Source organism: Oncorhynchus masou, chromosome 13 (assembly GCF_036934945.1).
Source record: "Oncorhynchus masou masou isolate Uvic2021 chromosome 13, UVic_Omas_1.1, whole genome shotgun sequence".
Classification (NCBI taxonomy): domain Eukaryota; kingdom Metazoa; phylum Chordata; class Actinopteri; order Salmoniformes; family Salmonidae; genus Oncorhynchus; species Oncorhynchus masou.
Window position 1 is genome coordinate 48,362,759 of NC_088224.1, and position 17,508 is coordinate 48,380,266.

A 17,508-nucleotide genomic window follows, 5' to 3' on the forward strand; every position below is an offset into this window, starting at 1 on the left:
TCAACTGTATCAAACACAAGCAAGACACAGATGCACAGTCTAATTAGCGATTTCATGTTATTTTTAAAAATAATAATTGCAGACATTGGCTAAGCAGGAGCCAGACATGAAGTCAGAGTAGTAGTGTTCTTTTTCAGCAACTCTGGCAAGTGACTATGATATGGCAGCAACTACAAAGATTAGCCTACATCATCACACAAAACGCAGATTGTTTTTGATCCAATGCAGTATGTAGGGCTGTGTCCTGCATATATAACTGCACTATCTGTTACAACAGACAGAAGGTTGTAGCCTTCATAATGGCCTTGAATGTTTGTTCATTCAAATCTCGGAAGGCTTTTATTTCAGCTGTTCAGAATTACGAGGCAGAGACATAGGCTACATAATCATGTTTCAGAAGAAGGTGAGTAAAGAGAGAAACACGTGTGTAAAATAACACATACGCTGAACATGATCCGTAGCTTTGAGACAGGTTTCCAGAGGGGCGGAGGCGAAAATACAGTGCATTTGGAAAGTATTCAGACCCCTTGACTTTTTCCACATTTTGTCATGTTACAGCCTTATTCTAAAATGTATTAAATAGTTTTTTTCTTTCATAAATCCACAAACAATACCCCATAATGACAAAGAAAAAAACTGTTTTTTTAGAAATGTTTGCAAATTTACTCAGTACTTTGTTGAAGCACCTTTGGCAGCAATTACAGCCTCATGTCTTCTTTGGTATGACGCTACAAGCTTGGCACACCTGTATTTGGGGAGTTTCTCCCATTATTCTCTGCAGATCCTATCAAGCTTTGTCAGGTTGGATGGGGAGCGTCACTGCACAGCTATGTTCAGGTCTTTCCAGAGATGTTCAATCGGGTTCAAGTCCGGGCTCTGGCTAGGCCCCTCTAGGACGTTCAGAAACGTGTCCAGAAGCCAATCATGCATTGTCTTGTGCTTAGGGTCGTTGTCCTGTTGGAAGGTGAATCTTCACCCCAGTCTGAAGTCCTAACCTGCTCCAGAGCGCTTTTCACCAGGGAACTCTCTGTACTTTGCTCTGTTCATTTTTCCCTCAATCCTGACTGGTCCACCAGTCCCTGCCGCATGATGCTGCCACCACCATGCTTTACCTGACACTTGGAGTTCAATCTTGGTTTCATCCGACCAGAGAATGTTTCTCATGATCTGAGAGTACTTTAGGTGCCTTTTGGCAAACTCCAAGCGGGGTGTCATGTACCTTTTACTAAGGAGTGGCTTCCGTATATGGCAACTCTACCATAAAGGCCTGATTGGTGGAATGCTGCAAAGATGGTTGTCCTTCTGGTAGGTCCTCCCATCTCCACAGAGGATCTCTGGAGCTCTGTCAGAGTGACCATCGGGTTCTTGGTCACCCAATTGCTCAGTTTGGCCAGGCGACCAGGCCTAGGAAGAGTTTGTGGTTCCAAACTTCTTCTATTTAAGAATGATGGAGGCCACTGCAGAACATTTTTTGGCACTTTTTCCCAGATCTGTACCTGAACACAATCCTGTCTCGGAGCTCTACGAATAATTCCTTCGACCTCATGGCTTGGTTTTGGCACTGATATGCATTGTCAACTGTGGGACCTTATATAGTCAGGTGTGTGCCTTTCCAAATCATGTCCAATCAATTGAATTTACCACAGGTGGACTCCAATAAAGTTGTAGAAACATCTCAAGGGTGATCAATGGAAACAGGATGTACCTGAGCTCAATTTCGAGTCTTGTAGCAAAGGGTCGCTTTGTCATTATGGGGTATTGTGTGTAGCATGATGAGGGAAAAAAATGTATTTAATACATTTTAGAATAAGGCTCTAACTTAACAAAATGTGGAAAAGGTGAAGGGGTCTGAATGCTTTCCGAATGCACTGTATGTGTGATCACTGGGAAAGGGGAGAGCGCGGTTACAGTACCGCCGACGTCAGCGGGTGGTTATGATGATTTTATCGACAAAGCATCGCCTCTGCTAGGAGTGGGTCCACTGCCTAAGAGTGTGTGTTTTCCAGTCTGAAAAAACAACTAGCCTAGTAGTGATATTATATTTCACTGCCCAAGTAATGCATTGAATATGAAATCCCATTTAGATGTTTCTATACTACAGGCAACATTAAGTATGCCAAGTTATAATATTAGATCAATTGTTTCTAGGATTGTTGAGTTTTTTACATTGAAAGGTAGCCTGCAATGTGGCCATGGGGTTATAGTGAAGTCGGGTGAATCGTTGGAACAGCTAAACAAGAGGATAATATCATGAGAAGATCATAAGACCATGATATCTGGTTATTATAGAAGAGTGAAGCAGACATAGTAGATAGTAGAATCAAACTTTGAGGGACGTCCTTTAATCAAATCTGATTCTTAACCTAATCCTAACCTTAACCCCACTGCTAACCCTAATGGCTAACCCGAACCTTAAATTTAGCACATTTTTGTTTTCATGAATTTCTAGGATATACACAATTTTGACTTTACAGCTGACACATCTAGCGTAAAATCACTCATCTCTGTCTCCAGGACAAGACTCATCCCAATAAATGTCAACCTGCCCCATATAGGCCAATTATCGGCTACTAAAGTCTATACAGGTGAATGTGCTCACAGTTCCATGCAAGGTAACCATTTCGCCAAAAGGAGGCGGTAGCATGCAGAGGACAGAGGCGAATCCAGCTGTCACGGTACCCTGGCTCCCCATCACATTCATTTACATCAAAGGGTGGGACGTCAACGCGCTCTTACGTACTTGCGTACACGTACAGTCAATGCACTTAAACACCAATCTTCATTCCCACTGCAGAGTTATTTCATGATTGCATAATATTGAAAAGTATGAAATCAATGCTTGTTTGCTAAATATGATATAGTACAAAACATATTAATTACATTTGCGTACAGTTTCATTGTGGTCCTATTGTAGACATTGTGCCACACAGAGTAGCCTGTTGTTTTTTCATGTCTGGATGATGACAACCTCAAACATGTATTTTGTATCATCATAGCACTAGAAAATAGCCATCAATATTTACATAGTTTTATGTCTTTATCAATGCCCATAGATTCCTCCATTCACAAACACATCATACAGGACACACTAGATCTACTTGGTGATGAAATCTCTGACTTGAGTGTTGAAATTAGTTAGAATAAAGACCTATATTGCTGCTGCTACTGCTACTGCCTGCTATAAATACATCACAGTCTTCATGGTCAAGGTCCGTTGATACACACACACACAAACGCATGAACGCAGGGAGGCACTCACACACGCACACACACGCACACAGAGGGAGAATAGGCAACAATCAGCTCTCTCACAGACACCCACACCCACTAACACACAAAGAGCAGCAAACACAGCCTCACACATACACATTAGGCAGACAGAAGACAGACGTTAATGCCAAATTGACATCGCACCCCACGCTTTTCACATCACTGTACAACCCTCCGGTTCTTTCTCTCTGCCTATCACATGCACCTTATAATCTCGTATGGCTCTTATATATGGATTTCATCAGGGGTGCAACTTTCACTGGGGACAGAGGGCCTCCCCACATTCTGAAATTGCATACTCATATGGTCCTTACATTAGGCTTGTTACTGGACGAGATCAGCCAATATGTTAGATCTAGTTTGAAGAGAGCAGAGATGGAGAGACTTGCACTTTCTCTTGAGCTACAGTATTTTTATAGACTTCATTTTAGGAGTGGGAAGATTTTCAGACAGAGAAGTATGGGTGATCAATATTTGGGACTTTGAAGGCAATGGAGAGACTTGCACTTTCTCTTGAGGTACATCATTTAAACTAAAGCCTAATCATAGGCCTATTTAGGAAGTACATTTCCTTGGAAAGATAGCTGCCCCGTGCTTCTCTGCCTATGTATAGTCTATAGCCTACTCTACTTAATTTAGACCACACGCGGACCTGATCTCGCAGGTATGGCTACTGAACTTGAAGCAACAAGAATGATGACAATGACACTTGCTACGTTTTGCATAGGCCTGTAGGATATAGCCTACCTTTTATGAGACTGATTTGCAGTTAGAGACAAATATTATTATGACAAATATTATTAACCGACTCACGCTAATAAGTATCAATATTTATTTACAGACACTGTTGTAAACTACAGTCTAATCATATTGAAGTTAACTGCCAAGTGATTCTCCGTCCATGTAGGCAGCCTACTCTATTTCAATGAGACCACACATACTAGGAACACTTGAACTCTCAAGCCCATCTAGCTAGGCTACTGAAGTTGAAACAGCAAATTCTGAGTGTGTGAACAATGCGCAAAATAATATGTCATTTAAATACAATAGGTAGGCTAACCCATACAAAGCAGAAAGAGGACCGTTTCCAAATAAACTGTGGGACAACAAAAATATTTGAATCCCAAAGTCATCTGTTTGACCGTCCGCAGACTGTGCTGCAATGATCTCTGTCAAACCCGCAGGTCCTTCAGGCGTCCCACGGGAATGGAACCCTGCTCATCATGTCTTAGCAGGACGAGATGGTGACAGGGGTCCCAGCAGGGTCAGACAGCCAGGGAAGACCAGTCTATGGAGGTCAGGGGAATTTTGCAGTATGTTAACAATATCAGTGAATGATATAAAGTTCCATCTTGAATTGATGAGTAGACCTGCAGTAGCTACAGGACAGCAGCTTAAAGCTACAGTCTGGGATCTGGGAATGATGGTCATTTCAATTACTGAACCATTGATTCAATTCTTGGATAATATAATGTATAAATATGCACCAAGGTAATTCTTTGTCATGCCGCGTGTTAGGAGGATCAGATGGTGACGGGGTCCCAGCAGGGTCAGGCAGCCAGGGAAGAGGTGAATTTTTGCAGACACAACACTTAATTCTCTCTGTGCAGCAAACACTTGACAAGTCAGATGCTATTTTAAGGCAGTCTGACAAACCTCCAAAGTTGATTTCCAAACTGTATCAAGAGCTGATAGAGGCTTTTCCCAATGACACAAATATGTTAAATAAAAATGTGAGGGAGACCTGGTAGAAGCTATTGATGATGATGAATGGATACATATGTTTGAATGTCCAGTCATCTTCATATCATCTCAGACATAAAGTACTACAGTTTAAGACCATCCATAGAAAGTACTATATGCCAGTGAAACTGAATTACATGGACTCAGAAACGTCATTCCTCTGCTAGAGGTGTATAACACAAAAGGGGAAACATTTGCAAATGTTATGGTCTTGTGAAGGCTGGTGGAATTCTTTCAAAGAGTATATGTCCTTTTATCTCAGAATGTCTACAGATTCTCCCTCCTCCCATTTTTGTTTGCTTGGAAATGTTGATACTGGAGACTGTTATCTGAAGATAATGTGTAACCAAGCATTTATTACGGCTAAGAAATGCAGTGCCATTAAATTGAAGGTTGGTAATAAAATCTTTGATTTATTACCAGATTAAGGGTAAACTGGCCAACTTTCATATGTTCTGGAGGCCTTATATGGAATACAGATAGAATAAAGGAGTCTGTATTTAAAACATGCCCACGCCAGGGGAGATACCTATTTAGGAAATCCCTAGCTGCTGGGCTGCTCAGTCCTGGCCCTGATGGTCTGCCGTCCTGTGGGTTGTCACTCTGGCCTTGACCTAACACACCTGAAACCAATAATGAATGCTTCACTATGATCCTAAAGCTGTGTGGGGTGTGTGGGTTGGGGGCGCTGCAGGGTGGTGGACCTCAAGGGACAGGACAGGGTGACCCAGCTATAATGTGTGCAAGTAAAAAGAGCTCTAATCCTGGGAGATTAATTACATGAAGGATTTGCTGTTTCTGTGTGTTAATGTACAGTATATTTGAGATGTATGTGTTTTGTTTTGTTTTTTTTCAAACCTTTTCTTTGGTAACAATGTTTTTTTAAGGTGGGAACGGGGAAGGAACTTGAGTGGAGTTATTGACTAGACTGGTGGGGGTCAGGCGTGCCAGCCCGGGCTGGCTGGTCGGTCTGGCTGAAATTTGACATGGAGAATGCCTTAAATAAAGAGAATCAAAAGTCTTTGAATTTTTTCAAGAGATGTTCATTTGTTCGGCTATAGGTTAAAGGTGCAACACAATATGTATTACTGAATTACCTTTGATCTAGTTCAGTCTTATTAAACACTTAAACATATTTAATAATGTCCCCCCCACTTCTAAAACCAAAGTGGCGCCCCTGGATTTCATATATGACTAATAATTTTTGCCTCCCCCTTTTTATGGATCCAACACATAGGCCTACCAGTGAACAGACATGCAGACTATTGCCAGTCACAGAATACTCTCATAAAAAGTAAATACAAATGATGTGTCTGTGTGTTTGTGCATGTTTGGGTGCATGCATATTGTGTGCAAGTATGTTTGTAATCTGTTTGTCCTCAGTCTAAACCTATAGTTGAAGTCGGAAGTTGACAAACACCTTAGCCAAATACATTTAAACTCAATTCCTGACATTAATCATAGTAAAAATGCCCTGTCTTAGGTCAATTAGGATCACCACTTTATTTTAAGAATGTGAAATGTCAGAATAATAGTAGAGATAATGATTTATTTCAGCTTTTATTTCATCACATTCCCAGGGGGTCAGAAGTTTACATACACTCAATTAGTATTTGGTAGCATTGCCTTTAAATTGTTTAACTTGGGTCAAATGTTTTGAGTCGCCTTCCACAAGCTTCCCACAATAAGTTGAGTGAATTTTGGCCCATTCCTCTTTGCTCACACACGATTTTTCAGTTCTGCCCACAAATTTTCTACAGGATTGAGGTCAGGGCTTTGTGATGGCCACTCTAATAACTTGACTTTGTTGTCCTTAAGCCATTTTGCCACAACTTTGGAAGTGTGCTTGGGGTCATGGTCCAGTTGTAAGACCCATTTGCGACCAAGCTTTAACTTCCTGACTGATGTCTTGAGATGTTGCTTCAATATATCCACATAATTTTCCTCCCTCATGTTGCCATCTATTTTGTGATGTGCCCCAGTCCCTCCTGCAGCAAAGCGGTCGTTATGGCCAAACAGTTCTATCAGTTTCATCAGACAAGAGGACATTTCTCCAAAAAGTATATTCTTTGTCCCCATGTTCAGTTGCAAACTGTAGTCTTGCTTTTTATGGAGGTTTTGGAGCAGTGGCTTCTTCCTTGCTGAGGAGCCTTTCAGGTTATACCAATATAGGACCCGTTTTACTGTGGATATAGATACTTTTGAACCTGTTTCCTCCAGCATCGTCACAAGGTCCTTTGCTGTTGTTCTGGGATTCATTTGCACTTTTCACACCAAAGTACGTTCATCTCTAGGAGACAGAACATGTCCCCTTCCTGAGCACTATGACTGCTGCGTGGTCCCATGGTATTTATACTTGCGTACTATTGTTTTACAGATGAACGCGGTACCTTCAGGTGTCTGGAAATTGTTCCCAAGGATGAACCAGACTTGTGGAGGTCTACCATTTTTTTTCTGAGGTCTTGGTTGATATCGTTTGATTTTCCCATGATGTCAATCAAAGAGGCATTGAGTTTGAAGGTAGGCCTTGAAATACATCCACAGGTACACGTCCAATTGACTCAAATGGTGTCAATTAGCCTATCAGAAGCTTCTAAAGCCATGACATCATTTTCTGGAATTTTCCAAGCTGTTTAAAGGCACAGTCAACTTAGTGAATGTAAACTTCTGACCCACTGGAATTGTGATACAGAGAATTGTAAGTTAAATAGTCTGATTGTAAACAATTGATGGAAAAATGACTTGTGTCATGCACAAAGTAGATGTCCTAACCAACTTGCCAAAACTATAGTTTGTTAACAAGAAATTTGTGGATTGGTTGAAAAATGAGTTTTAATGACTCCAACCTAAGTGTATGTAAACTTCCAACTTCAACTGTAGCTAACTTTTGAGGTTGGATCCCGCAACGCAGTTGGCATCAGTTGCTGGGACTGCTACTCTCTATCCAGTGATCCTGCCGACCAAGGCTGGGTCTGAGGAGCTATTTGGCGTAGCAGCTACCCTAGCTCCTACCTAGCTACCTATCAAGCTAGAGGAGTTTTCTTGAGGCCTTGAACGCAACCCGTGACGCGGTTAGCCATTGTGACTGGGACTGCAGATTGTCCTAGGTTTGTAGCTGTCTTGATCCTTGTGACCTGCCCTGTCTGGAACTGCGAGGAATAACAGCGTAACCTACGTTGCTAACTATCATGACAAAGACCAAAGCTGGAGGGAGTACCGTTGAGGACAGTGGTGTCTCTCTATCATGGGTGAAGGATTTCTTTAACAATCAAAAATGGTTCTACAAGCAGTTGTGAAAACAACAATAAAATAGCTTCAAGTGTTTTGTCCAAATACTAGTAGATTCAACTAATACAAGAATGGACGACCTGACCAGAGCGGTCCAGGACCTGAAGAACAGTTTGCAGGAGAACGGAGAACGGCAAGATGACAGCAATCTGTAAGTCATTGAGAGAGGACATCAGTTCTGTGTGTGAATGATAAAAATGATTATATCGTTTTTTTTCCCTCATCAATCAACTGTACAACAATACCGCAAAATCACAAAGCAAGGCTTTTAGAAATGTTTGTAAGTGTATTCAAATACAAAACAGAAATATCACATATATAGAAAAGTGTGTGCCTTTCCAAATCATGTCCAATCATTTGAATTTACCACAGGTGGTCTCCAGTCAAGTTGTAGAAACATCTCAAGGATGATCAATTGAAACAGGATACACCGGAGGTAATTTTCGAGTCTCATAGCAAAGGGTCTGAATACTTATGTAAATAAGGTATTTTTGTTTTTTAATTTCAATAAACTAGTAAACGTTTTTTTAAATGTTTTTGCTTCGTCATTATGGGGTATTGTGGTGTGTAGATTGCTGAGGAAAATGTTTTATTTAATTTTAGAACAAGGCTGTAAAGTAACAAAAGGTGGGAAAAGTCAAGGGGTCTGAATACTTTCCGAAGGCACTGTATTCAATAGACCGTAAAGGGTTTTCGTTCATGGAAGCTTCTCTAATGTCAAGCATGTAAAGTGTGGTGTACCGCAGGGCAGCTCCCTATGGCCTATACTCTTTTCTATTTTTACCAATGACCTGTCACTGGCATTAAACAAAGCATGTTTAGTTAAGCTGCAGCTGGCCCAGAACAGGGTGGCACATCTTGCTCTTCATTGTAATCAGAGGGATGATATAAATACAAATACTATGCATGCCAGTCTCTTTTGGCTAAGAGTTGAGGAGAGACTGGCTGCATCACTTCTTCTTTTTATAAGAAAAATGAATGTGTTGAAAATCCCAAATTGTTTGCATAGTCAACTTACACACAGTTCTGACACACACACTTACCCCACCAGACATGCCACCCCTGGTCCCCAAATCCAGAACAAATTCAAGAAAGTGTACAGTATTAGATAGAGCCATTATTGCATGGAACTCCATTCCATCTCATTATGCTTAAACGAACAGCAAACCTTGTTTAAACAGATAAAGCATCACCTAACAGCACAATATCTCTCCCCTATTTGACCTAGATAGTTTGTGTATGTATTGATATGTAGGCTACTTGGGGCTTTAAAATGTTTTTTTTATGTAGTTCTGTCCTTGGGATGCTCTTGTCTATTAATGTTCTGTATTATGTCACGTTTCATTTTTTGTGTGGACCCCAGGAAGAGTAGCTGCTGCTTTTGCAACAGCTAATAGGATCCTAATAAAATACCCCAAAAATGCCAAACCTATGCGAAGGGCTTGGAGCACATGTCAAACTCATTCCACAGAGGGCCGAGTGTCTGTGGGTTTTCGCTCCACCCTTGTACTTGATTGATGAATTAAGGTCACTAATTAGTAAGGAACGTCCCTCACCTAGTTGTCTAGGTCTTAATTGAAAGGGAAAAAACAAAAACCAGCCGACACTCAGTCCTCCATGGTATGAGTTTGACACCACTGGCTTGGAGTAAAGAGAACTCACCCTGCTCATCGCTGTCTGGTTTTGCTGTTCCTTCCTCCTCATCTTCCTCCTCTCCCTTACTGTCTTTGGAAAGCAGTCGTCGGAACAGGCTACCAAGCGAACGAGTCATGTCTGGCTCTCCAACGCTCTCTGAGACGTCCAAAAACACAGTCCGTAAAATGCAGAGCCCCCTGTACCCCTTAATCTGCTTTTTCCCTTCTATGCCCCTGCTTACACAACCCCTCTTCCCCTGTATAAGTCAGTTGCCATGTCACTTGTAAATAGTTAAGTTAACCAGTCCTTGTCCACTCGGTGTGTGTCTGTCTCACTGTATTTAGCCCTGGCTGTCCTTGTCCTGCTCCTGTTGACATGAAAACTCTAACTCACTAAATCCCCACCCTCCAACTCACCACCACCACCACTCTCTCCAGGCTCCTGCAGCACACACACATACACGCTTGCGTCCATACACGCCTTGGCTTTGCAGGCAGGTTATCTAACACTGCAATGAGACACCAAAGTCAACCTTTTCACCTTTGTCAAGCGGGACAGCTGCACACCTCCCTCTCCAGTGATTGACGCCATGCGTCAAACACAATTAGGAGTTATTTGAACGGTTTAACTATGTGGATATGTGATCCCTTGGCCCCGGCAAGCCATGCAATAGAAATGGAAAGTCTATTCTGAGAGTGTAAATTGGGGTCACTGCATGGTGGGAACTATTTATATCTGTGTTTACGTGGTGAAAGTGCTGGGAGAGGACATTCCCAGTGAGCAATGACAGAGGCAAGACATCTGAGACACTGGGGACATATTAAAGAGAGTATGTCTTCATTAGGTAATCAGGGTGTGGATGGCTAAGTATGCAGTGTATAGTCAGTGTATTTAAGTAGTCAGTGTATTTTTTTAAACTTTTTTTTCTATGATTTGTCATCGAGTATGTTTGTGTGTGTGTGTGTGGGGGGGGGGCAAGTTCAGTAGCAAAACTATGTATTTAACAATTTCATGCTTCTGCAAAAATGAGCGAATTCTGAAGACTAAGATGTTTTGTTTTTGGTAAAGTGTCTTAATTTAAATACATTTTCGCCTGAATATTCTCATTACAGAAACGCGTCCGGATTAAATTCTCAGGGCATTTTATAAAATCTTACTTTAGAAAAACTTATTTCAATACAACCCAAAATATGTTGCTGTAGTTTGTCTGTAGTTTGTCCATAAATCATGAAAATGGTATATTAGTTGATGTTTACACATAAAAACTGAAACATCACATTTGCATACAGTTGATGTCGGAAGTTTACATACACCTTAGCCAAATAAATTTAGACTCAGTTTTCACAATTCCTAACATTTAATCCGAGTAAACATTCCCTGTCTTAGGTCAGTTAGAATCACCACTTAGGGATAGGAGGCAGTATTCCGAAATGTGGATGACTGAGGTGCCCAAAGTAAACTGCCTGTTACTCAGGCCCAGAAGCTAGGATATGCATATAATTAGTATTATTATAGTATTGGATAGAAAACACTATCACGTTTCTAAAACTGTTAAAATAATGTCTGTGGGTATAACAGAACTGATATGGCAGGCAAAAACCTGAGGAGAATCAATCCGGAATTGTTTTATTCTGAGGTCACGACTCATTGAAATGGCTGTCTATGGGAAAATTAAAGGAATACCTCTCAGAATGCAGTTACTAGGGCTTCCACTACATGTCAAAAGTTTTTCGAAAGAGTTTCAGGCTTGTTTTTTGAAAAATTAGCTAGAATTTGTAGTTTTTCCAGGTGACTCCCATTTTGGTTGTAGTATTGTGGCGCGCGTGGATGAGGGCGCACACTTCATTATTGATATCTGGTAATGAACATACTATTCTCCGTCTTAAATTTGATTGTTAATATACATATTAGGGTACCTGAGGATTGATTAGAAACATTGTTTGACTTGTTTGGACTAAGGTTATTGGTAACTTTTGGGATTCCTTTGTATGCATTTTTGAACGAGCGAAACCGGTGGATTAATGAATCAAGAACGTCAAATAAACAGACTTTTTTGGGATATAACGAATGACTTTATCGAACAAAACAACCATTTGTTCTGTAGCTGGGACCCTTGAGATTGCAAACAGAGGAAGATCTTCAAAGGTGAGTGATTTATTGTATCGCTATTTCTGACTTTCGTGACGCCTCTGCTTATTTGGAAAATGTTTAATGCTTTTTTAAAGCCCAAAGACAATGTGAAATGTCAGAATAATAGAAAAGAGAATGATTTATTTCAGCTTTTATTTATTTCATCACATTCCCAGTAGGTCAGAAGTTTACATACACCCAATTAGTATTTGGTAGCATTGCCTTAAAGTTGTTTAACTTTTGCCTTAAAGTTGTTTAACGTTTCGGGTAGTCTTCCACAAGCTTTCCACAATAAGTAGGGTGAATTTTTGGCCCATTCCTCCTGACAGAGCTGGTGTAACTGAGTCAGGTTTGTAGGCCTCCTTGCTCACACACGCTTTTTCAGTTCTGCCCACAAATCTTCTATAGATTATGGGGCGGCAGGGTAGCCTAGTGATTAGAGCGGTGGTGCAAGTTCAAACCCCCGAGCTGACAAGGTACAAAACTGTCATTCTGCCCCTGAACAGGCAGTTAACCCACTGTTCCTAGGCCGTCTTCGAAAATAAGAATTTGTTCTTAACTGACTTGCCTAGTTAAATAAAGGTAAAATAAAATCAGGGCTTTGTGAAGGCCACTCCAATACCTTGACTTTGTTGCCCTTAAGCCATTTTGCCACAAATTTGGAAGTATGCTTGGGGTCATTGTCCATTTGGAAGACCCATTTGAGTCTAAGTTTTCACTTCCTGACTGATGTCTTGACATGTTGCTTCAATAAATCCACATAATATTCCACCTCATGATGCCATCTATCTTCAAATAATATTTTTTTACAGGAATCTCCTTGCGAATGATTTTGCCGAAGATTGTATCTCCGCCGGGCTGGGCACCCGGCCCTCCTGGAGCAAAGCACCCCCACAACATGATGCTGCCACCCCCATGCTTCACGGTTGGGATAGTGTTCTTTGGCTTGCAAGCCTCCCCCTTTCTCCTCCAAAAATAACGATGGTCATCATGGCCAAACAGTTCTATTTTTGTTTCATCAGACAAGAGGACATTTCTCCAAAAAGTACGATCTTTGTCCCCATGTGCAGTTGCAAACCACAGTCTGGCTTTTTTATGGAGGTTATGCAGCAGTTGGCTCCTTCCTTGCTGAGCAGCCCTTCAGGTTATGTCTATATATATGTCTACTGGTCACGATGGCAACACCCATCCGTAGCACGCGCTCCAGCAGGTGTATCTCACTGATCATCCCTAAAGCCAACACCTCATTTGGACGCCTTTCGTTCCAGTACTCTGCTGCCTGTGACTGGAACGAATTGCAAAAATCCCTGAAGTTGGAGACTCTTATCTCCCTCACCAACTTCAAACAAGTGCTATCTGAGCAGCTAACCGATCGCTGCAGCTGTACATAGTCCATTGGTAAATAGCCCACCCATTTTCACCTACCTCATCCCCATACTGTTTTTATTTATTTACTTTTCTGCTCTTTTGCACACCAATATCTCTACCTGTACATGACCATCTGATCATTTATCACTCCAGTGCTAATCTCCAAAATTGTATTCATTCGCCTACCTCCCCATGCCTTTTGCACACAATGTATATAGACTCCCCTTTTTTTGTACTGTGTTATTGACTTGTTAATTGTTTACTCCATGTGTAACTCTGTGTTGTCTGTTCACACTGCTAAGCTTTATCTTGGCCAGGTCGCAGTTGCAAATGAGAACTTGTTCTCAACTAGCCTACCTGGTTAAATAAAGGTGAAATAAATAAAAAAATAGATATAGCACTCGTTTTACTGTGGATATAGATATTTTTGTACCTGTTTCCTCCAGCATCTTCACAAGGCCCTTTGCTATTGTTCTGGGATTGAGTTGCACTTTTCACACCAAAGTACGTTCATCTCTAGGAGACAAAACATCTCTCCTTCCTGAGCGGTATGACTGCTGCGTCGTCCCATGGTGTTTATACTTGCGTACTATTGTTTGTACAGATGAACGTGGTACCTTCAGGCGTTTTGAAATTGCTCCCAAGGATGAACCAGACTTGTGGAGGTCTACCATTTTTTTCTGAGGTTTTGGCTTATTTCTTTTGATTTACCCATGACATCAAACAAAGAGGCACTGAGTTTGAAGGCTAATTATGTCAATTAGCCTATCAGAAGCTTCTAAAGTCATGACATAATTTTCTGGAATTTTCAAAAGCTGTTTAAAGGCACAGTCAACTTAGTGTATGTAAACTTCTGACCCACTGGAATTGTGATACAGTGGATTATAAGTGAAATAATCTGTCTGTAAACAATTGTTGGAAAAATTACTTGTGTCATGCACAAAGTAGATGTCCTAAACCACTTGTCAAAACTATAGATTGTTAACAAGAAATCTGTGGAGTGGTTGTATGTAAACTTCCGACTTCAACTCTAGGTATTCAGACCTTTTCCTCAGTACTTTGTTGAAGGACCTTTGGCAGCGATTAAAGCCTTGAGTCTTCTTGGGTATGACGCTACAAGCTTGGCATACCAGTATTTAGGGAGTTTCTCCCATTTCTATCTGCAGATCCTCTCAGCTCTTTCAGTTTGGATGGGGAGTGTTTCTGCACAGCTATTTTCAATTCTCATCAGAGATGTTCGATTGGGTTCAAGTTAGGGCTCTTGCTTGGCCACTCAAGGACATTCAGAGACTTGTCCCAAAGCCACTCCTGCATTGTCTTGGCCTTGTCTGCAGGGTTGTTGTCCTGTTGGAAGGTGAACCTTCGCCCCAGTCTGAGGTCCTCTGCGCCCTGGAGCAGGTTTTCATCAAGGACCTCTCTGTACTTTGCTCCGTTCATCTTTGCCTCGACCCTGACAAGTCTCCCAGTCCCTGCCTCTGAAAAACATCCCCACAGCATGACACTGCCACTTCCAAATCAAATCCAATTTTATTTGTCACATACACATGGTTAGCAGATGTTATTGCGAGTGTAGCGAAATGCTTGTGCTTCTAGTTCCGACAATGCAGTAATAACCAACGAGTAATCTAACTTAACAATTTCACAACAACTACCTTATACACAAAAGTGTAAAGGGATGAAGAATATGTACATAAAGATATGAATGAGTGATGGTACAGAACGGCATAGGCAAGATGCAGTAGATGGTACCGAGTACAGTATATACACATATGAGATGAGTAATGTAGGGTATGTAAACATTATATTAAGTGGCATTGTTTAAAGTGGCTTGTGATACATTTTTTACATAAATCTTTCCCATTTTAAAGTGGCTGGAGTTCAGTCAGTATGTTGGCAGCAGCCAATCAATGTTAGTGGTGGCTGTTTTAGAGTCTGATGGCCTTGAGATAGAAGCTGTTTTTTCAGTCTCTCGGTCCCTGCTTTTATGCACCTGTACTGACCTCGCCTTCTGGATGATAGCGGGGTGAACAGGCAGTGGCTCTGGTGGTTGTTGTCCTTGATGATTTTTATGGCCTCCCTGTGACATTGGGTGGTGTAGGTGTCCTGGAGGGCAGGTAGTTTGCCCCCGGTGATGCGTTGTGCAGACCTCACTACCCTCTGGAGAGCCTTACGGTTGTGGGCGGAGCAGTTGCCGTACCAGGCGGTGATACAGCCCGACAAGATGCTCTCGATTGTGCATCTGTAAAAGTTTGTGAGTGCTTTTGGTGACAAGCTGAATATATTCAGCCTCCTGAGGTTGAAGAGGCGCAGCTGCACCTTCTTCACCACGCTGTCGGTGTGGGTGGCCCAATTCAGTTTGTCCGTGATGTGTACGCCGAGGAACTTAAAATATACTACCCTCTCCACTCCTGTCCCGTCGATGTGGATAGGGGGGTGCTCCCTCTGCTGTTTCCCGAAGTCCACGATCATCACCTTTGTTTTGTTGACGTTGAGTGTGAGGTTATTTTCTTGACACCACACACAGGGCCCTCACCTCCTCCCTGTCCCTGTTGGAGGCGTGCATGGCCACGCAGTCGTGGGTGAACAGGGAGTACAGGAGAGGGCTCAGAACACACCCTTGTGGGGCCCCAGTGTTGAGGATCAGTGAAGTGGAGATGTTGTTACCTACCCTCACCACCTGGGGGCAGCCCGTCAGTAAGTCCAGTACCCAGTTGCACAGGGCAGGGTCGAAACACAGGGTCTCCCCCGCCCCTCTTCTTACTAGAAAGATGCTTGTTTCTGTCGGCGCGGTGCATGAAGAAACCAGCTGGCTGTACCAGCCTCAGTCTCTTAGTCTCTTACAGTCTCTTATGTCTCTCTGGAATGCTACCCTTGCACGGATTTCATCAACCTTGTTGTCAAGAAACTGGACATTGGTGAGTAGTGTGCTCAGGAGCGGTGCGCGATGTGCCCTGACCAGAAGACCGCTTCGTCTGCCCCTTTGTTGTTTTGGTTCCCCTGCTGGGATCCGATCCATTGTCCTGGGTGGTGGGCAAAACACAGGATCTGCTTCAGGAAAGTCGTAATCCTGGTGGTATTGATGGTGAGTTGACGTTGCTCTTATATCCAGTAGTTCCTCCCGACTGTATGCAATAAAACCTAAGATTACCTGGGGTACCAATGTGGAAGGTTCTCCCATCTCCACAGAGGAACTCTAGAACTCTGTCAGAGAGACCATCGGGTGCTTGGTCACCTCCCTGACCAAGGCCTTTCTCCCCCGATTGTTCAGTTTGGCCGGGAGGCTAGCTCTAGGAAGAGTCTTGGCGGTCCCAAACTTCTTCTATTTAAGAATGGTGGAGGCCACTGTGTTCTTGGGGACCTTCAATGCTGCAGACATTTTTTGGTACCCTTCCCCAGATCTGTGCCTCGACACAATGCTGTCTCAGAGCTCTATGGACAATTCCTTTGACCTCATGGCTTGGTTTTTGCTCTGACATGCACTGTCAACTGTGGGACCTTAAAAAGAGTGTGTGCCTTTCCAAACGTATGTAAATCAGGTATTTCTGGGTTTTGTTTGTAATACATTTTCAAACATTTCTAAAAAACCTGTTTTTGCTTTTGTCATTATGTGGTATTTTTTTATAAGGCTGTAATGTAACAATATGTGGAAAATGTCAAGGAGTCTGAATACTTTCCAAAGGCACTGTACATCTAAAAAGACCTTACAGTCACAATTATCCGTGTCCTAATACACCAATACTATCACGTTTGAAGGTAAGACCCAGGTGCAGACAATGTTGAAGTAACAAATGTTTATTAATTCGAACACGGGCAGGCAAAGGTACAGGACGTTAGGCAGGCTCAGGGTCAGGTCAGGCAGAGTTCGGTAATCCAAAGTAGTGGGGCAAAGGTACCGGAGAGCAGGCAGGCTCAGGGCAGGCAGAAAGGACAAAACTAGAAAATAGACAAGGCAGGAGCAAGGGGAAAAACGCTGGAAACAGGAGACATGGGGCAGTCAGACATGACTAACTCTGAACACAGAAAAGGTAGGAAAAATACAGAGGGTACAGGGCAACAGAGGATGAACAGCAGAGG

General features: G+C 42.3%; 1 protein-coding gene across 3 annotated transcripts in view; it reads right to left on the minus strand.

Moving 5' to 3' along the window:
* fgf12b (fibroblast growth factor 12b) overlaps positions 1-17,508 on the minus strand; it is a 128,001-nt gene that overhangs the window by 74,633 nt on the left and 35,860 nt on the right. Inside the window, exon 1 of one of the 3 annotated variants that reach the window (XM_064984112.1) lies at positions 9,964-10,138. The exons of the other annotated variants lie outside the window; for them this stretch is intronic. Within the exon in view, the coding sequence (XP_064840184.1) occupies positions 9,964-10,072 (109 nt within the window). The 5' untranslated portion in view covers positions 10,073-10,138. Of the gene's footprint in view, positions 1-9,963; positions 10,139-17,508 lie in introns of those variants that run through there. 3 annotated transcript variants of the gene reach the window in all.